Source organism: Eptatretus burgeri, chromosome 8, assembly GCF_056783735.1.
Source record: "Eptatretus burgeri isolate ZD-2024b chromosome 8, Ebu_testis_v1, whole genome shotgun sequence".
Lineage (NCBI taxonomy): Eukaryota > Metazoa > Chordata > Myxini > Myxiniformes > Myxinidae > Eptatretus > Eptatretus burgeri.
The window spans coordinates 101,798,426-101,821,190 of NC_140968.1; the positions used below are offsets into that span (position 1 = coordinate 101,798,426).

General features: G+C 42.8%; 1 protein-coding gene across 1 annotated transcript in view; it reads right to left on the reverse strand.

The window, feature by feature from the left end:
* The window catches only part of GLG1 (golgi glycoprotein 1), a 73,924-nt gene that overhangs the window by 16,108 nt on the left and 35,051 nt on the right, over positions 1-22,765 (reverse strand). Inside the window, exons 18-21 of the mRNA XM_085893316.1 lie at positions 21,364-21,456; positions 16,090-16,227; positions 8,066-8,189; positions 3,908-4,050 (exon numbers count right to left, since the gene is read on the reverse strand). Coding sequence (XP_085749442.1) covers positions 3,908-4,050; positions 8,066-8,189; positions 16,090-16,227; positions 21,364-21,456 — 498 coding nt within the window. The remainder of the gene's footprint in view (positions 1-3,907; positions 4,051-8,065; positions 8,190-16,089; positions 16,228-21,363; positions 21,457-22,765) is intronic.

Genomic DNA, 22,765 nt, shown 5'->3' on the forward strand with positions numbered 1-22,765 from the left:
GCCGCCCCAACTCTTCCCTTCCCCTCCCCTCATGCCGCCCCTACTCTTCCCTTCCCCTCCACTCATGCCACCCCTACCCTTCCCCTCATGCCGCCCCAACCCTCCCCTCATGCCATTCCCTAACCCTCCCCTCATGCCATTCCCTACCCCTCCCCTCATGTCGCCCCAACCCTTCCCCTCACCTCCCCTCATGCCATTCCCTACCCCTCCCCTCATGCCGCCCCTACCCTCCCCTCATGCCATTCCCTACCCCTCCCCTCATGTCGCCCCAACCCTTCCTCTCACCTCCCCTCATGCCATTCCCTACCCCTCCCCTCATGCCGCCCCTACCCTCCACTCATGCCATTCCCTACCCCTCCCCTCATGCCACCCCTACCCTTCCCCTCCCATCATGCCGCCCCTACCCTTCCCCTCCCCTCATGCCGCCCCTACCCTTCCCCTCCCATCATGCCGCCCCTACCCTTCCCCTCCCCTCCCGCCGCCCCTACCCTTCCCCTCCCCTCATGCCGCCCCTATCCTTCCCCTACCCTCATGCCGCCCCTACCGTTCCCCTCCCCTCATGCCGCCCCTACCCTTCCCCTCCCCTCATGTCACCCTTCCCTTCCCCTCATGTCACCCTTCCCTTCCCCCTCACGCCACCCTTCCCTTCCCTTCCCCTCCCCTCACACCGCCCTTCCCTTTGTTGAAGATTTCCTCTTTAAGCATTTGTAATTGGTGTGAATGAATAAAGACATTGCTCCTCACTCATAAAATATTATTTGAACTTCGATAAAATGCTGCAGTTGAGAGGATTCCCTTGTAAACATGATTAACCATATATTCTGGTACATTTGCTTTCTGTAAAACATATATCTGCCTTCAGTTGATATTGATTTGTGTTGATTTGACAATGACATTTTTGATTTAAACTATTTAACAACCTGGAAATGTTGCATAAGTTCCAGGAAGACTTAAGTATATCAATTGGTACATGATTAAACATAAACTTTCGATGCTTCTTATTTAGTTCACAAAATTAATGAATATAATGCATGGCTTTTTGTGTAGACTCATAGTGAAAGCTCCCGAGGTTCTGTGAGTAGCGCTAGTCAATGTAATGTTCTTTAACAACGTTGAGAACGTGTAGAAGTAATGATTCACTGCCTTGATCTGTGCAACTGTCTACCTCCAAACCCTGTGGAACCTCGAAGGGGTTGTTGTGCTCTTTTCTGATTGGCTGTACTTGGGTCTTGCCTAAGTACCTAACAGTTTCAGACTGTTTCACTCCTTTCCCAGTAGCAGAAAGCAGATATTTTGATTTCAAACCATGGGAATAGTTACTCTTTCGCAGATGACAAGCTATTTCTCTTATCCTGCTTGTTCAATCATTTCCCCCCACTCGATATACAAGACTTGGGTTAAGGGTGTTTTCCTTGAAAGAGAGTTTCATCGATGTATTATTTTTTCTCCTGTATGTGCGCCCATATGTAATTAAACACTGTCCTTTGTATGCTGAACCTGAGTGGAAATCGAGTTCATTTGTTCCACACCAAATAGGTACAGTCCTGCATTGGAGTTGTCAGAATGAACCCGAACAAGCAAAATGCAAAGATGAAGTCATCGGGAGGAACCTGGTTAGGATTCACATTTCAGCTGCGACTACTCTACCTTCAAACCCATCCAGGCACAACCAAGTGAGCCTTATAAAAAAAAAAATCAAAAAGAACCCAGATCAAAAGAAATTAAATAATTCCACCTGCTAGATCATGTGTCTGATCAAGGTGAAATTTAAAACATGTATTCCCATCACCACTCGATCATCATTGTGAAGTTTCACGTTCATTGATTAAGCTGTTCCAGAGAAGACATTATTTAATATTTTTCTTCAATCCAATATGGGTGCGAAAAAATGCGACCTATCAATTGTTCCTTAAACTTGTACACCCACGGCTTGGGGAACATTTGTGTGAAGTTTCCCCTTGATCTGTTCAGCCGTTCGAGAAGAAGATCGTTATGGGTTTTAGGGTAAATCCAATATAGCTGCCAAACCATGTGACCTATGATGCCATATGTGTGAACCTTTTGTTCCTCACGGATAGGCGGTCATATGTGTAAAACTTTTGCCTCAATCTGTTCAGCCACTTCAGAGAAGATTTCTGAAGGGTTTAACAAAAAACAAAAAAAAAACAATATGGCTGCTGAATCATGTGACCGAAGACGTCATCAATTTTTTTTTTTCTGTGAACCATTTTATCCCTTGATGACCCTCAAAATTTTTCATACTGATCATATGTAGCGTTCTACATATGCAATAATGACGTCATGGCGAAGGCACCGATGACATCAATAAAAAATATATATATATATAAAAAAAAAACATTCCCAATGAGCAGTACTTGCCAAGTTTCAATTTTTTCCTTGGTGCTGTTTCAGATACAGAGGTCCAAACTTTTTCCAACATTGCCAACACACCACATGACCTATGACGTCATAATTATGATTAAAACATTCTACATGAGTAGTCCCCACTGGTGAAAATTTCATCTCAATCCGACAAGCGGTTGTGGAGAAAAACACGAAAGTTCTGTGCAAACAGGCAAACAAGCCGGTAGGCGAACATGGGTAGTCGATCAAGTCGAATTTAGTCGTTACTAGCCAACAAAAGCATCCATAGCAACGGTTCTTTCTCACACAACTAGGACATACCATGAACCTACCATACCAGTTTCATGTATATCTGACTTATAGTCTCTGAGATATAACGAACTTCGTTTTTTTGGACCAGGGTTCATTCAAAGTCTATCTACTCCGACAGTTTTCATGGGAGCGGACTGAATTTTGTCAAGGACGCTGAATGTGTTGCCCACAAACGATCATAGTTTGATTTTTGAATTTCGATATTTTAATTTTTTTTGAAATTTTCAAAGGCCCATTGCTCGGCAACCTAGGGGTCCATAGCAACAGTTCTCAAACGCGCACAACTAGGTCATGGTATGAAACTACCACCAGAGTTTCATCAAAGTCGGCCTATGATTAACGGAGTACTGGCCTAGACAGACAGACAAGCCGGTAGGCGGACATGGGTAGTCGCCTACCCAATAGAACCTGACGCGATGGGCCCGTTCGATGGGGGAATGACCTGATGATTAAGCACAAGAAAATTCATGATTCCAGCTTCAAGGGTTAATGCTGCAGATTGTTTTTTTCGTTAAAATACCCCCACATTTGGAGGTTTTTCGGCCATTGCTAGGCAACGGAGGGGTCCATAGCAACAGTTCTTTCTCACACATAACTAGGACATACCATGAACCTACCATACCAGTTTCATGTATATCTGACTCATAGTCTCTGAGATATAACGAACTTCGTTTTTTTTTTATTGTTTTCGACCAGGGTTCATTCAAAGTCTATCTTCTCCGACAGTTTTCATAGGATCCGGCTGGAAATTTTTGACAATATGGCTGAATGTACTGCCCACAGTCTCTCGTGGCCCGATTTTTGAAAAAATAATTTTTTTATGATTTTTCAAAAATTTCAAAGTCCCGTTGCTCGGCAACGGTGGTGTCCATAGCAACGGTTCTCATTTGCACACAACTAGGTCATGGTATGAACCTAACAACCAAGTTTCATCGAAATCGCCATTGTATTAACGGAGCACTGGACCGAACAGAGAGACAGACAAACATATCGACGGAAAAACTGATAATAAGGGTAGAACAAATTTCAAAAAAAAAATTTAAAATATATTTTTTTCGACTGGATCGACTACCCAACAGACAGACATAACGACGGAAAACCTGAAAATAAGGGTAGATAGATCGACTACCCAACAAATAAACAAACAAACCCAAACACAATACCCTCTCCTTCGGTGAGGTAACCTCAACGGGTATTTAAAAAGTTAAAGTCAAAACAATCAAGCCTTCACCTGCTTCCCATACTTCATCTTGAGGCACGAAATGACCTTCCCTTCGAGTTCATGGTCGTTTTTTTCATGGTCCAGCAATGATTTACAAAACTTTGGAATGTCTGCTCGGCATGCCCTCTTCAGTGCAGGGTTGAGCCTGTAATCTGGAATCACAAAAGCACAATTCCACCGATGTAAAAATTACCCCCTCCCCCAGCACCCACAGCAACCGTTTCACACTTGAAACAAATGATAGCACAGACAAACCATGGCACTGGGGTGGGTGGCAGTGGACTTGCTGTGGAATGCGAGACAAGTACCAAATGAATAAAGTGTGTGCGTGTGTTATAGTAAAAATCCTGAGTAGATTAAAGTTCGACAGAATGTCAAAAAAATGAATATAAAAGTAAAAAAACAAATCCACATTGCCTTCATCAACTTGGTGTCCAGGAAATCCTCAAATATCACGCGTTTCAACCAATCACGGGCAACCTATTGCATTCCGATTTCGTTATCATGGGATTTCATTTCGACCAAGAGACGAGTCATCATTTGCGTCCCGTGTATGTACGATTATCTCCCATTACGAGCCTTTTGTCCTTTCTCGTGCACAATTGTTAATGGCTCCCAAACGAAAAGCAATGGACAAAGTTAGTTATGCCAAAAGACAGAAAGGTGATGACGGACGAAAAGATAGAGTTGTTAGATCGGTTGGCTCGAGGTGAAAATGCGGCATCTGTGAACCGCCATTGCAGGGTCAACGATTGGAGGTAGAACCTTTCCAACTGTTCTCTTCCTCATTCCCAAAACCTTCATGATCCTTCAAACCTCATTCCCAAACCTTTATTTTCGACACCCGTATTCGAACCGCCATTCTCAAACCCTGATTTTCTGACACTCGGACTCGGAACCCCATTCTCATGCTTCATTCTCAAGCTAGTCACTTCACCAGCGTTTCGACCGAATAATCGACACTAGTTTTGCAATGTCCGTGGTTCCTCACCATTCCAGTATCTCAGTCAAATCGAATCAAAAAGGGCACCTCCTAAAACACGCAACAAATCTGAAGGCTCCAGCTCAACCACGGCTCCCCACACGTTGCACGCCAGCAAGGCAAGGGCTGATTTGAGAAATTCAAGATGATTCAGCCATCATCATGTCAAATTAATTGGAGAAGCAGCAACAGCCGACCATGATACTGCAAAAAAGTATCCACCGCAGCTCATGGAACTAATCGAGGCTAAGGGATTTATGCCGGAGCATGTTTTTAACAGTGACGAGATGGGATTATTCTGGAAGAGGATGCCACTTCGTACTTTCCTCTCCGAGCAGGAAAGATCTGCTCCAGGATTCAAGGTGAGGTGGTTAAAGATTGTCTTACCCTCCTCCTATGTGGCAATGCTGCAGGCGACTTCGTCGTAAAGCTAATGCTGCTCTTTCGATCGCTGAATACCCCTTCCCCCGCCCACCCATCACCCGCTCTTCCCTCATGATTCCGAGCTGTCTTGTGCTTTCTTATTTAGAGCAGAGTACAAGATGAGTACGTAATGTTGTTACGCTCCCTCAACCACCTCGCTGTTTTGAAATAAATTTAAAAGGTAAAAGCCTTGTGTTTTTGTTTATGTTTTACTATGCTTACAGGTGTGTTTAAATCGTAATGAATTTATTTTTGGCTGCTGCTGATCTTCCTCTTAGCCCAGGAACCGAAACTCTCTTCTCCCATTGCACCTTGGGTTCCACTAATGTGGTTTTAACTATATCATGGAATTTTCCAGGAACCTAATCCCCATGATAGTTGAAGATTTACTGTAATATATATATATCTCTCTCTCACACACACACACACACACACACACACACACACACACACACACACACACACACACACACACACACACACACACACACACACACACACACACACACACACACACACACACACACACACACACACACACACACACCTCGACTTTTGTCACATTTTGTGTTACAGCCTGAATTTAAGATAGATTAAATGTAAATTTTTTACTGATATACACAAAATACCCCATCATGACAAAGTGAAAACATGTGCTTAGAAATTTTTATAAATTTATTAAAAATGAAAAGCTGAAATGTCTTCCTTCAATAAGTATTCAACCCCCCTGAATCATTACTTTATGGAAGCGCCTTTGGCAGCGATTTACATACAGCTTTGAGTCTTCTTGGGTATGTCGATATTAGCTTTTCATTCTTCCTTACAGATTTGCTCAAGCTCTGTCTAGTTGTATGGGGAGTGTCGGTGAACAGCAATCTTCAAGTCTTTCCACAGATACTCAATGGGATTCAAGTCTGGGCTTTGGCTGGGCCACTCAAGGACTTTCACTTTCTTGTTCTGAAGCCGTTCCAGTGTTGCTTTGGCTGTATGCTTGGGGACGTTGTCTCGTCGGAACATAAATCATCTCCACAGTCCAAGGTCTTTTGCACTCTAAAGCAGGTTCTCCTCAAGGATTTTCCTGTATTTTGCTCCATTTATTGTTCCCTCTATCCTTATGTATGGTGTGTGCGTGCGTGTCTGGCTTCCTTCTTGGGGCTATGGTGCAGTAATTGGTCTTCATTTTGATTACAAGCCTCCCAGTCCCTGCTGCGGGAAAACATCGCCAGAGCTTCATGGTAGGGACTTTCTGCCACAACCTTGCTTTATGGTAGGGAACGTATTTGATGGGTGATGAGCTGTGCTTGGTTTGCAACAGATGTCATGCTTTGCATTCAGGCCAAAGAGTTCAATTTTTGTCTCATCAGACCACAGAATCTTTTACCTCATGCTCTCAGACACTTTCACAAACTTTTTTGCAAACTCCAGGTGTGCTGTCATGTGCCTTTTTCTCAGGTGTGGCTTCCATCTGGCCACTCTCCCATACAGCCTAGATTTGTGAAGTGCTGCAGAGACTGTTGTCCTTCCGGCAGGTTCTCCCATCTCAGCCAAGGAACTCTGTAGTTCTGTCAGAGTGGTCATTGGGTTTTTGGTCACCTCCCTGATCAAGGTGCTTCTTTCCCGGTTGCTCAGTTTGGTCGGACGGCCAGCTCGAGGAAGAGTCTGGGTAGTTCCACATTCTTTCCATTTCCTAATGATGAGTTCACTGTGCTCTTGGGAGCTATCAACACTCAAGAAATCATTTTATACCCTTCTCCTGATTTAGGCCTCTTCACAATTCTCGGAGTTCTACGGACAGTTCCTTGGATTTCACTGTCGACTTTCTGCTCCGACGTGCACCATCAACTGTGGGACCTTTTATTGAAAGGTGTGTTTCTTTACAAATCATGTCCAATCAATTGAATTGGCCACAGGTGGAGTCCAATCAAGTTGCGGAGAAGTCGCAAGGATGACGAAAGGAAATTGGATGCACCCGAGCTCAATTTGGAGTGTCATCGCAAAGGGGTCGAGTAGTTCTTGACACAAGACATTTCAACTTTCATTTTTAATTTATTTGTAAAATTTTCTAAAAGCATGTTTTCGCTTTATCATTATGGTGTATTTTCTGTAAATCAGTGACAATTTTTTTTTATTTTAATTCAATGCATTTTAAATTCAGGCTGTTACAAAATGTGAAAAAGTGAAGGGGTGTTAATATTTTTAGAAGGCACTGTCATTGTCCTGTTGATCGGGGTCAACATCGGGGTCATTGTCCTGTTAGGATAACTCCACTTTTCATGACTTTCCTCGACACTAGTTTTAAACCACTTGAACCTTCCACCGATCAGATTCCGGTTTTCAGCCTCTTCACTTTGGCTTTACTAAGCATTATCGTGAGAATAGCAAAACAGTTGTGGAAGTGTGATGGTCATGCTGTATGTATGAATTAAAGACCTGAGAAAAGAGGAGCAGACGATAAGCTACCATTTTGGTATTGTGCATGTACATTCCACAACATCATAAAATACAATGTTGCTTGCCCATCATTCCCAATCATGAAATGTACAAATAGCAGCAACAAATGTATCGTGCGAGAACGTTATCCCGGATAAATTCCCCGACTCTTGCATTTTGGACCCCCATTTGGTCAGAGTGGCAACCCATCCAGGATTGTGCCCAATAGCCAGAGACTGCTTAGGCAGCACCAACGCTCTGAAAGGAGTATGGTCCCAATGGATGTATGGATTTGGTCAGGTGATACAGCAGGTTCAAGAAAGTCAGGTTACCAGAGTATTGTGTGATCTGGCGCTTTGTGATCATCTGCTTGCACTTTGGATCCATCATCTCGCTGTTCTTGTTTTGCTTCAAGCACTGCATCAGGGACTTGGTGTCTGAAGTTGCGCAGAACCGCTACACAAAATAAAATAAAAATTCAGAGAAAATCAATTTTAGATTCGGAATGATTACCATGGAATATGGATGGCAATTATAAACCAAAGGTACTGTAAAAACATTTTATCATGATGGGTTTGAAATTTTATCATGAAAATGAAAATGTTAAACCTGAAGTAGAATGTACTCAAAGATGATACGATTTTTTAAGTATGTATCCATTTGGAATTAACATAATTATATTTTCCTCTCTCATACATGTGGTACTCTTTACTGTTTCACAATGCACTACTCTTCTGCTATTTTAACAGACTGCTCTCATTTCGACCTCTCCTTCATTCCTTGTCTAAAAAATCCAACTATTACAGCGCTTCTTCTCTCCATGCTCTGAATTCGCCTTCATTGCATCCATCAAGAATTGTGTTAAATCGCATCTCTGACCTAAAACTTTTAAAAACCACAGTTTGCCATGGATGCTCGCTTTCCATCAACCATTCTTTTTTTCCAACTTCAGTGCCAACTCACCCCCTCACCCCTCACTCTCACTCTCACAGCAACCATCCCACTCTTCCACCTCCAAGCCTCCCTCTCACCTCTCTCAAAAATTCCCCCTCACCTTTCTCCCACCTTTCATCCCCCTCACTCATCCTTCTCAAAGTTTCCCCCCTCTCATCCACCAAGCTGCCTCCCTCCACTGCGCTCTCACCTCCATCTCTTCACTCCACCTCCTCAAATCCTCAACTGCCTTCTTCCTTGTCTCTTGTCCCCCTCTCCCCCAGCACCACAGAGCCTTTTCTCCTCCTCATTCGGCCCCCTCCCCTCGCTATTCTGCAATACCCCACACTCTTTCAACAATGCTCCTTACCCCCCCCCCTCGTCCCTTGTCCTACCCTCCCCCTCCCCCTCCTGCACCCAAAGCCTCCTCCCCTACCTCTTCATTAAAAGTGTGGACCTCAAATATCCAGGGCCTTCGCTCAAACCTTTCAGATCTTTCCATACAGGTTGCCACTGACAAACCAGTAATTATCTGCCTAACAGAAACTTTCCTCTCCCAAGACGTGTCTGACTCCCAAGTATCTCTCCCCGGTTACTCCCTCTTACGGTATGACAGACCTGAGCCTCGTCCTGGTGGAGGTGTTGCTCTCTTCATCAAAGATTATATTCCTCACTCTCCATGCACTGCTCTCACTCCCCCACACCCCCAGGAATACCTCTGGCTTCGGCTTCCCCTCCACTCCCACCTCATGTTTATATGTGTACTGTAACGTCCACCGAACAGTGATGACTCCATCTACACCTCACTATCCGAAAACATGGACCATCTTCTATCTTATCATCCAAACTCTCTCTTCCTCTTATGTGGTGACTTCAATTGTCATCACGCCAGTTGGCTAGGTGTGGGTACCTCTCTCAACTGCCATGGCACCTCTGCAAAAGCTTTCTGTGACTCATTGGGACTGACTCAATCGGTCAACTTCCCGACCCGGATCTCAACCAATGGTACTCCATCTCTTCTGGATCTAATTCTGACAAATTTCCCAGACAATATCTGCTGCTCTTCCTTCGCTCCAATTGGTTCTTCTGACCACGTCCTTGTTAAAGTGGACATCTCTCTGGCTGTTATCAGAGAACCACCTCACCGCCGTCGAGACTGGCAGGGTCTCCGAGCAGCCATCAAACTGACAGACTGGTCTCCTATCACTACTTTCTCAAACATCAACTCATCCTGGGAATTCTTTCAAAGAAACTTGCTCTCCCTCATGCACAGATTTATCCCCTCTCGTCTTCAGTTGGCCTTCCCTTCCTCCCGCCCTTGGTTTACTGAAGCTTGTGGCGAGGCAGTTATCCTGAAACAACTTGCCTTTGCCTCATGGAAAGCAAACCCAACTGAGGGCAATCTCAGTTCTTTCCACAAAGCTCGGAACAAGTGTGTATCTACCCTCAGGAGAGCCAGAAAACAACATCTTTCTCATCTCAAGTCTGAACTCACAAACCTCTCTCCCTCCTCAAAATCCTGGTGGCGTTTAATCAAATCTGTTTCTGGTGTATGTTCCCCCTCCATCCCCTCCCTTACCTCAAATGGCCGCACTGCTGATTCCACACGTGATAAAGCTGAATGTCTAAACTCGGTGTTTGCAGCTAAATCTTGTGTCCTAAACCCAACACTATCTCTACCCACTTTACCCAGTCGCACCCAACTGTCCCTGGACTCTGTATCTTTTTTTTCTGACAAAGTGGAGAGCTTGCTTTCAAACCTCGAGTCAGATTCTGCAACCGGTCCAGACGGCATCAGCCCACGTGTCCTCAAAGCCTGCTCTTCTGCTCTTGCTCACCCTCTCTCTGTTCTATTCACCCTCTCATTTGCCCAAGGTCATCTGCCATCTGCTTGGAAATCTGCTAACATCACTGCCCTGCATAAAAAAGGTGCAAAAACAGATCCCTGCAACTACAGACCAATCAGCCTTCTCCCAATCATCAGCAAGGTTATGGAATCCATCATCGCTTCAGACATGAAATCCTTCCTCTTCTCCAATGGCTTGATTTCCAATCATCAATTTGGTTTCAGACAAGGTCACTCTACCCTGGATATGCTGCTTCTGCTCTCCCATCAATGGATGGAGGTCCTCAATGCCAGACAGGAAATCCGAGCCGTATCCCTGGACACATCACGTGCTTTTGACACAGTCTGGCACCCTGCACTACTCACCAAACTCTCTTCCCATGGTATTCAAGGCCATCTCCACTCATGGCTCGCAGACTTCCTCTCCTGTTGCAGTCAACGTGTGGCGCTAAATGGAGTTCTTTCATCCCCTCTTCCTGTGCAGGCTGGAGTTCCTCAAGGTAGCATTCTGGGCCCTGTTCTTTTTCTGGTTTTCATCAATGATCTCTCGGACTCTCTGGAAAATCCTCTATTTCTCTTTGCCGACGACCCCACCCTCTGCCGTACCATCTGTCATCCTTCAGACCGGCAAGCAGCAGCTTCTTCGCTCACTGCAGATCTGGATAAAATCACAAACTGGTCCAACACGTGGAACATGTCTTTCAATCCAAACAAATCTCACGCTCTCACTATGTCTCTTCGAAAGGACCGTTTAGAAAACCCCCCCATCCACTTTCTCAACAATCCTCTGGAAGAAGTCTTTTCTTTCAAGCTTCTGGGTCTCACTATCTGCCATGACCTTTCCTGGGAAAGTCACATTTCCAACCTCGCCTCAAAAGCCAGTCGCCGACTGGGAATCCTCCGTCGTGCAAAGTCCTTCCTCGGCCCTCTTGAGCTCCTGATCACTTACAAAGCTTTTGTCCGTAGCCTGATGGAGTACTGCTCTCCCCTCTGGGCTGGTGCTCCTGCCTCCCACCTTTCTCGGCTTCACGCTGTCGAAACCAGGGCATTTAAGATCATCGGCATCTCCCGCAATGAAGCCGAGTCTTTGGGCTTCTCACTCAATCACCGCAGGTTGGTCGGTGGTCTTTCTGTCTTCTACCGACTCCTCTCCAGCCATGCCCCCCTGCTCTCTCTGCGATTTGTCCCCACCACATTTCCACAGGGCGCTCAAAGTCCGCCAACAACCCCCTTCTGGTAAAACTACCAAAATCACGAATCACTGCTCATCTTCACTCTTTAAATCCTCTTTTTTCCTGCCTTTGGAATAAACTTCCTCACTCTATTCTTTCCCATTCTTCTCTCCAGGCTTTCAAAACAGCTGTTCACCACCACCTCTTATCATCCCCCATCCAAATCCTCGATCTTTTCTACCCCCGATAATCCACCCAAGCCCACTTCCTTCAATTCCCCTGCTTTCCTTCCTGAAAGTCCCTGTCATGTCCATCTTCTCTTCGCCATGTTCCCCGTCCCATCCCTCTCCCTTCCACAGTTCACCTAATGTGTGTTCCCCACTGTTTTGTCCCTTCCACTCCCACCCCTCTTGTCTCATGCCTCCTTGCTGTGAGTTGTGTGTTAGCTCTCATACGAGCCTCGACCAAGGTATACAAAAAAAATATATATATATTTCTCCTCTGTATGGAAAGATCACCTGTATATTAAATGTGTAAACAGGTTGAACTTTGCCAGCAAGTTGAATACAAGAAGAATTGTCTATCATTTTAAAAGCGAAAGGAATTTTTAAAACAGACACAAACAAGTTGGAATGTGGATTTGAGAATGTGTCCAGATGTATTCACGAAGCTCTGGTCGCTTCAAGATAATATATGTATCCAGTTTTGGGAGAAGCAAACAGACTTTTAACCTACATAAGATGGAAACTCGTTTTAATGGCCATTAGAGTTTGCGTTTGACGTCATTCTAGCATTCCGTGCAATTAATATGTCTGGGTTTGAATGTATTCCAACCATTTAAGCAGGAGCCGTCAAAGCAGACTGAAGATAAGGTTCACCTGAAAATTGTCAAGACCGGGCGAACTGGCGTCAACGTCAGAAAATTATTTTTAAAAACCTGTGTCTAACAGGAAACTATATAAAGACGAAGATTCTTCGGTTATGATGCGAGATCTGGAGTAAATGTCTGTCCAGGATCTCCTGTGCTGGCACATATAATCTGTTTGTTTGTTCAATAATTGTTTTTAAATTGTTCCGACGTTGTGCATCTGTATCTACAGTACCAATGCATGTTCCTAAAAATGCTACCGATAGGACAAGGAAAAGATAACAAGCCATTGTTGCACTTCAGAATATCTAATTTACTCAACAAGTCGGCATATTATATGTATGTATGTATGTATGTATGTATGTATGTATGTATGTATGTATGTATGTATGTATGTATGTATATGTATATGTATATATATATATATATATATATATATATATATATATATATATATATATATATATATATATATATATATATATATATATATATTAGTTACGGTTGTGGAAATTCGCATTACACCATAAAGAGTCCTCAGGTGAGATTTCTCGGTAAGTCCATGTGTAGTTAGCCCACACCCGTTGTATAGAGGGAATTTATGTGATCCATTCGGGCTGCGATCCTTCAGTTAGCCATTTTTTCTTTCTCTATTATTATTTTCGACCATTAAGCTGCCAACAACGCAAACAGCCATGACCTTTACCTTCACAACTACATCCCGCAAACATCGCTTCACCGCCATTCCCAAAGGACACCATAACCATCAAACCACCACCGAAAACCCTGCACCACCTTCGCCTTTCTCCTTCAAAACCAGCAACCGCACCACCTGTGAACACTGAACGTCGGGCTGTCTGGGGCCCGTTTGGCGATTGGTGCCAAACGCACCGAGCCGCGAGCGCGAATGGCGGCCTTTCCGAGGGGAAAATTAGGATCCAGAATGCTTCACGCCCACTTCCCCTCCAACCAATGGGCGAACGCGAGGCGGCTTGGCCCTGCCTCCAAGCGCGTGGATGTGAAGTCCGTTTATGTAGATATGCGGATCAAGGGAGGTTCACGCCCCATTTTGCCCGACCAATGGCTGAACAGAGGGTGGCGTGGCCCCGCCTCCAATCGCGTTTTGATCCGCATATTTGCACATCGGCTCCTCCTGAGACCTATAAAGAGACGAGCGCAAGGCGACTCGCGAGGAGAGTGTGGAACTGGTGGAGCTAAGCGTGAGTTGGGAGAAGAGTGGGGTAGAGCTGAGTGGAACTGAGAAAGGGTGAGTCGAGCTTGGAGAGGAGTTGCAGGGAAGACGGCGGACGGCGAAGAGGTCGCGGTGTGGGGGTCGCTCGACTCGTCGCGAGATCCAGGCCGACCAGCCATACCCCTCTCCCTGAGCATCGACGATTCCCCCCCCCCCATTCGCGCTGAGATAGTGCCGAGAGGGGACCCCCCCCCCCACCCTAAACGTGGTGCCAACGGGACCGCTCGCGTGGAGCACGCAGGAGAGGACTCGCTGACCACGCCAAGGCAGGGAGTCGGGGCGCAGCTGTGCGAACATTGCAGCTTGCCCGCCATCGCGTCACGAGGACGCGGGTAAGACCTCCCCGGTCTTGTGGACCTGGCCGATCTTCTGGGATCCACGTTCATTTGGTCTATGGGCCTGTCTGCCTCCTTGCCTGTGAGGGTGGCTTTCTTCCTTTGCTTTTTGCGTAAATGCTTGTGGTGGCGCCGTCTTTCAAGTAGAACTGTGTAAGTGTTGCCGTGTGTAAGCGTAGAGTCGGTTTTAACTCTGCATTTGCTATTCTTGCATAATTGTATGGCTGTAAATACGTGCGTCTGTGTGTGTGTGTGTGTGTGTGTGTGTGTGTGTGTGTGTGTGTGTGTGTGTGTGTGTGTGTGTGTGTGTGTGTGTGTGTGTGTGTGTGTGTGTGTGTGTGTGTGTGTGTGTGTGTGTGTGTGTGTGTGTGTGTGAATAAAATGCTTGCTTGTTGAACTGTTCCTGCTCTGCTTAGTCTCCTTCCTTTTTATTGACTCTCCATCCTGCATCGCGTAAGAGATTCGTAGTGGGTTTAAAACGCCCGGTAATAAATCGGAACCGTCAAGGCCGACGATAACTCCGCTCGGTTATCCCTTTAATACGGAACGAACCGCTTAAGCGGTTCGTGTCTGGAGTCTGCCTATGGCGTGGTACAATTGCCCGGTCGACCACTCGCGCAGGTACTTAGGTAGTTCGAATTTGGCGAGCAACTCTATCCTGCGCGGGTGGGCAATTGGCACGATCGTGGTGAGGTTAAACCCCCACCCATGACTTGCTCCGGGCGATAGTTCCCGGAGGGCCACGACTGAATGCCAGCTTGCGACGTGGCCGATCGCATGCCGTCGGGCGCAAATATATATATTATATATACATATATATATATATATATATATATACATATATATATACATATATATATACATATATATATATATATATATACATATATATATATATATATATATACATATATATACATATATATATATATATATATATAGATATATATACATATATATACATATACATATATATACATATATACATATATACATATATACATATATATATATACATATATATATATATACATATATATATACATATACATATATATATACATATATATATACATATACATACATATACATATATATATATATATACATATATATATATACATATATTTATATATAAATATATATATATATATATATGTATATACATACATATATACACATATATATATATATATATATATATATGTATATATATATATATATATATTAGTTCAGAGGTCAAAATAATCGACTTTGGGATTCATCTCAAGCATTATCAAAAGCACCCGTTTATTTTGTGTTTGCTTCACTTGGTTTTTAAACACGTCAGGGTTCGTATATCAACAAAAGCAGGATCAATGGAAGATTAAAAATTATCGTGTGCGACCTGCCGAGTCGACAACGGAAGCAAACAAATGCCAAGTTTTATGCTCAAATTGTTTGTTTTGCAAAACAAGTTTGGCAGTCATCTATCTAATTATTTAGTTTGTATTATTTTCATCAATTAATAAATTACCATGTTCTTTCATGGAAGATAAGGAAAGAATGAGAGCAACAAAAGGAAGCAAAAAGAATGATAAAAAGTAAGAACTAGGACACTCGGTAGAGCGTGCACCTCCGCCACGTAATGCTTGATCCACGAGAACATAGCAGGCCCAATCAATACATTTTTGAAACATCATGCTAAATAAGGTTTTCGGTCCCATCTCTCAATGGTGAAGAATCACTTTAAAAATTAAATAATTCTGGTATCCAGATCTGGATTCGGATCTTCACCAAAATCAAAATAATTCGTCCTTGCCACACACCCAACCTGTCCACCAAGTTTCATAAGAATCCGTTCACAACTTTTTGAGACCTCCTGCTCACAGACAAACATACAGGGGTAAATACATGACCTCCATCTACCAATCGGTGGCAGAAGTCACAAGAACATTTGACAAAACTCACTTTTATCATCTGCTTGCAAACACGTATCAGGTTGAAGTCCATCTCCGGGTCAGCCATCTCAATCTCCTCTCGCCGAAAAATCTTTTCATGGCATTTAAGAGAGAGCGACTTCTTCTTCTCTTTTAGGCATTCCAATACCTGAAGAAAATAAAACAAGCAAGTCAACGAACGTACTTTTACACAAATAGTTCCTTTATAAGTTTTGTTCATACCCAGGTGGATTTCAAAATGGCAGTCGATTGAACGACATCGAGAATGGAATGCAGAAGGAATGAGCATGGATGTTACAAATGGATCTGCGAGAGTGAAAACCAAACCACCTCCTCATTCTTCTTATTTAAATCATTACCCCCTTTCAGAGTTGGCCATTTGGACTTTCCTTCTCCATATTCCTCTGGTCTGCTGGCTCCTCCACCCTCACACCCTTCCCAGCTTCATAGCCTTCAAAACATCATCCCCAATCTCCCTTTGCTATCCACTGGTTTCTCCAATACAGTTCTTATTGAGTCCGTCATCCTCAGTGCGTTCTCCATGAGTCCTAATTCTCCCAAAAAAAATTTTCCTGACATATCCCTGACACCCAACTCGTTCATAAAATACACAGGGACCCTCCGTATTCGCCAGGATTACATTGCTGAAAAACCTTGCGAATGCAGAATCTTCGAATAAGGATAGCTTTGTTTAAAGGGAAAAAGGTGGTGGGCTCCCAGTTCAGACCGAACATAAAGGGCATTTTTAGCAAACAGAACGACAGGAAATCGACAGCATACAGAACAGTGCATTTTTATTGCCGGTTGATGACTATGGCGGCGGCGGAGGCGGTGTTGGTGGAGGGGAAGCCAGAAGGACGATTCATGACTGCGGATGCACTTGCACCCATAGCCAACCTAAGACATTTACACTTTCTCACTCAAACTCGTCATTTTTACCTGACTCATTCCAGCACTCACCTTCCCCACTCATGTTTTGTTCAAAGGCCATGATTAATGGGAATTACAAGTTCACTATAACAAACTTTTTGTGGGTATTTTTTGTTTTTTATCTTGCCAAAAACGAAGTTTTTGCAAGATATGTTAGTCGGTCTCTGTTTTTTTTTTTTGTTTGTTTGTTTGTCTGTAATCACGAAAAAAAAAATTCTGCAAAGCACAGTTATCATTGGAAATTTTTGTAAATTCGCATATCAGAGGCCGATAGAGGTCCCTTTCAGCACATAAAATTTTGAAGGTCAAGGTCACTGTCGCAAATCAGGGGAGTCGACGAAACCCTTATTTTTTGAGTAATTTTGATCGGATCGTCTTCAAACTTCATGGGAATATTATAGTTCATGGTCTGGCGCTCAGCTGATTAATTTTTGGTGGCGATTGGCCTTGACCTTCATGGTTTGCGCCTGAGGTCAAACATATTTGACCCCAAGGTCAAATTTTCAAGTTTTAGGAACCATATCGTGTTGTTCCTCAAATTGAACACCTCGATGAGTGCTTTCTAGATATGTCAAGCTTGAGACATTATGACGTCATTTGGTGACGTTATGAGGCAAACGCATATTTTTCATGGTTACTCTGTAGAACGATTCTCATTGGAATCTCTCGTAGGCAGATATTCCTCAAGGAGTCGCTCCTGGTGAATAGCAGCTCTGTTCACCTCAGTGTGACCTGAAAGAAGTCACACGTGGTCACCTTTTGGCAAGATACGGGTCACCCTAAGGGTGACATTGGTTTATTTTGTGTGTCATCCATGCCTACTAGTGGTTCCCAGGTGAGCGCAGGGGCATTGCCCGATTTTTTGAAAAAGCGTGGGGATAATATACCAAAGCAGAATGAATAGTAGAAGACCAATGGGTAGATCAAAAACCAAATGGAAGCAAACAGTGAAGAAACATGTCATGGATGGGGGAATTAATATTGAAGAGGCACAACATCTCACCCAAGATTGGATATGGTGGACAGCTGTGGTTCGGGCCTAATGCTGCGTTGCACCAGAAAGACAGAAATATAAAATAATAAACCAATATCACCCTCAGGGTGACCCGTATCTTGCCAAAAGGTGACCACGTGTGACTTCTTTCAGGTCACACTGAGGTGAACAGAGCTGCTATTCACCAGGAGCGACTCCTTGAGGAATATCTGCCTACGAGAGATTCCAATGAGAATCGTTCTACAGAGTAACCATGAAAAATATGCGTTTACCTCATAACGTCACCAAATGACGTCATAATGTCTCAAGCTTGACATATCTAGAAAGCACTCATCGAGGTGTTCAATTTGAGGAACAACACGATATGGTTCCTAAAACTTGAAAATTTGACCTTGGGGTCAAATATGTTTGACCTTAGGCGCTAACCATGAAGGTCAAGGCCAATTGCCATCAAAAATTAATCAGCTGAGCGCCAGACCATGAACTATATTCCCATGAAGTTTGAAGACTATCCGATCAAAATTACTCAAAAAATAAGGGTTTCGTCGACTCCCCTCATTTGCGACAAAGTGACCTTGACCATTGACCTTCAAAATTTTGTGCGCTGAAAGGGACCTCTATAGGCCTCTGATATGCGAAATTACAAAAATTTCCAATGATAACTGTGCTCTGCAGAATTTTTTATGCGTGATTACAGACAAACAAACAAACAAACAAAAAAAAAAAAAACATACAAGCTGATTAACATATCTTGCAAAAACTTTGTTTTGGCAGGATAAAAAACATATGAAGGTCAAGGCCAATCGCCACCAAAAATTAATCAGCTGAGCGCCAGACCATGAACTATATTCCCATGAAGTTTGAAGACGATCCGACCAAAATTACTCAAAAAATAAGGGTTTCGTCGACTCCCACGATTTGCGACAAAGTGACCTTGACCTTTGACCTTCAAAATTTTGTGCACTGAAAGGGACCTCTATAGGCCTCTGATATGCAAAGTTACAAAAATTTCCAATGACAACTGTGCTCTGCAGAATTTTTTATACGTGATTACTACAAAAAACAAAAAAAAAAAAAAAAAAAAAAAAAAAACATAAGCTGACTAACATATCTTGCAAAAATTTCGTTTTGGCAAGATAATAAACTTATTTTTCCACCACCTCTCAAGGAACCCGATCATTAGCCTTCTTCATATCAATGGAGGCATTGTAGTTACCCTCGGAGGAGGAGAGGGTATTGAATTTGGGTCTGTCTGCTTGTTTGTCCGCAAAGAACTTGTGTTTTTTTCTCCACAACTGCTTGTTTGATTGAGAATAAATGTTCACCATTGGAGCGACTACTCATGCAGAATGTTTTATTGATAATGACAGTATAGGTCATGTGGTGTGGCAGCCATGTTGGAAAAACGGAAAAACTTTGGAATCCTATCTGAAGCAGCACCAAGGAAAATATTGAAACTGGGCATACTCCTCATGGGGAAGAAGTGTGATTTTTTTAAATGACATCATAACTGCATATGCAAAATGCCACATCTAAGCAGTATGAAAATTTTGAGGGTCATCTCGGGATAAAATGGTCCAAAAGAAAAAAACGTTTTTTTTTTGATGATGTCATCGGCCACGTGATTTGGCAACCACATTTTATTAAAAAAAAATATTTTAACCTTCAAAAATCTTCTTGAAGTGGCTGAACAGATCAAGATGAAACTTTACATGTATGACCATCTATCCATGAGGAGCAAAAGGTTCACAAATATGACGTCATAGGTCACATGATTTGGCAGCCATATTGGATTTACCTGAAAACATATTTTAAAAAAAAAAATAAACAAAACTCCAGAACAGCTGGACAGATCAAGGGGAAACTTCACACAAATGTTCCCCAAGCCTTGGGTCTACAAGTTCGTTAAGGAATAATTGATAGGTCACATGGTTTGGCAGCCATATTGGATTGAAGAAAAATATTAAATAATGTTTTCTCTGGAACCGCTTAATCAATGGATGTGAAACTTCACAATGATTGAGTCGTGATGGAGAATAAGTTTTAAATTTCAACTTCATCCGACACATGGTCTGGCAGCCAGAATGATTTAAATATTTTTGATTTTTTTGAATAAGGCTCACTTGGCTGTGCCTGAATGAGTTTGAGGGTTGAGGAGTAGCAGCTGAAATATGAATCCAATCCAGGTTCCTTCTGATGACTTCATCTTTGCTTTTGGCTTGTTTGGGTTCCTTCTGATTCCTCCAATGTAGGACTGTACCTATTTGGTCTTACATTTGATTTGAATTGAATTTATTTTCATCCCATCCTGAAGTCAACTGAATAATAATGAAAAATGTCATGGGTCAGGGTCAGGTGTCCAATCAAAGCAGGACGTCTTGGTACCGGTCATCACTGCCAGCAGTTATAAAGTGGCAGTTGTAGTTATGTCTCTTATTACCTTCGCATTCTGCGAAAGGTTATGTTTTGGTCGGCGTGTATTTATTTGTAATCTTGTGATTCGTATAACTCAAAAAGTATGAAACCGAATTGCATGAAATTTGGTGGGATGATTGGTTATTAGCCAGGAAGCATTCGATTAGATTTCGGGATCGTTTGGGTCAAAGGTCAAAATCGTCTTTTTACGATAACACGGTCAATTTTTATTCAATTTGCATGCAACTAACGCCAAAATGTTCAGAATTCAACGCCTCATCTTGTGATATGCAATATGACACAATGACGCCCATACTCTTGTTACCAGTTAGGGGTCAAAGGTCAGGGGGGTCACAACCTTGAAAAATATACGGTTTTTGTCATAACGCGGTCAATTCTTGTCCGCTTTACATGAACCCAGCACCAAAATGTTCAGAATTTAATGCCCAATCTTGTGACACAATGACGTCATAACACGTCACCGGTTGGGGTAAAATGTCGGGAGGGGGGTGTCACGCCCTTGAAAAATATGCAGTTTTCGGCATAACTCAGTCAATTCTTATTCGATTTGCATGAAACCAGCATCAAACCAGTTCCCCACACTCATACCAAGAACAAAAAAAGTAGTGGCGGCGAAGGTATGCGCTCTATGAGTGCCCATTCTAGTTTATTTTGCAACACACCAGTACATAAAGGCCACACAAAAGTCCTGGTGAGGGTCTGCAATCTCCGATTGCTCTTTTTCTTTTTACCTTCCTTGGCTTTCTCCTGCAAATTTTGCCTCATGACAAAAATCATGGAAAGAGGCATACCATACCATACTACACCATATATTATACCAGGCATACCAAACTGGATATCAAACATTACTTCCCCTCAACTTTCTTCATGACCTGAAAACACGTACTCCATTTTTATTTATTGGTGGTTTTATATAAGCCATACCTGGGCACCACCAAATGAAACATCTTTACAAAATCTTCTGACGTCAGCGTCACAGTAGCTCAGCAGGTCAGGATCAAACCGGATATCCTCCGACTGGAAAATATAAAATAGAACACACCCAATCATCAATGGGGGGGGGGAGCAGAGAAGGCTGTCATAATACTGTTTGAAACCCATCTAATGATAATTTATGCAAATGCTGGAAGGAGTCTTGGGAATGAATGAAATTGACTATTTGGAAGGAAGAAAGGGGGCAGAAGAGTGGGGGAGGGGGGGGGGGTTGAAGCTGCACAGTTTTAAGTATGCAATATGTGGAAAAGTACATGGCATTTTACAACTATTACACTTGCCAAACATAATCATCCACATCTCAGCAGTAATGAATTGAAATACAAGTCTTGCATTAACAAACATAATCATTCAAATGAAATAGAGTTCACATACAACTACATCAGGGGAAAAAAAAAATCGAGTAATTTATGTGATGGAAAAACAACATACGAGGGAATAGTTCAAGGTTCACGTGGATTATTTATTGGAGAGAATCAAAGAGTAAAGAGAAGTTCATGAAATTTCACCCAATCCTGAAGGTATCTCCCTGATACACAGACACTTGTCCCATTGAGGTGGTCCTTTACATTTAAAAAAATACCAGAGAAAAAACCCCAGAACATGCATCTTTATGCTACACCCAGATGGAATCTTTGGGATGGCTATGCAGTCAATTCGGGATGTGTGATTATTATTATTTTTTTGAGTCGGCCTAATCGTAACTTTTTTTTGTAATTGCATATATATATATTTTTTTATTTTGGGTCGCAGCAGAAGTCAACTAGGAGGCGAGTCAGAAATGCATGGGGGATGGATAATGGTTCCACTTGCCGTTTGAGGGTGAGCGGCTTCGTGCAATCAAGCCACAGTATATCTGTTCGTCGTCTGCATGTTGCTCGTCTCACTTTGGCAAGTAACAAGTCGCTGTAGTTTCCACCCCCCCCCGACATTCAAGACATTCCATGTTAATAAACCGATCATGTCCCAAACCACGATTGTCAAATAGTCCGGCGGATAAGGGGAAGAATCGTGGACTTTGATAAAAGCATCAAACTTAGTACACATAATCAGTCAGCCATTACAAAGTTAGATATAGTGCCATCCCAATTTTTGCCGATGACGCCTATCGCGGCCATCTTTCAAAATAGCCACCGCCTAACACTAAAATAGCATACAACTCAGAAACTAAGAGGCCGAGGATCCTAATTCTGGTGTATATATATATATATATATATATATATATATATATATATATATATATATATATATATATATATATATATATATATATATATATATATATATATATATATATATATATATATATATATATATATATATACACAGGGGT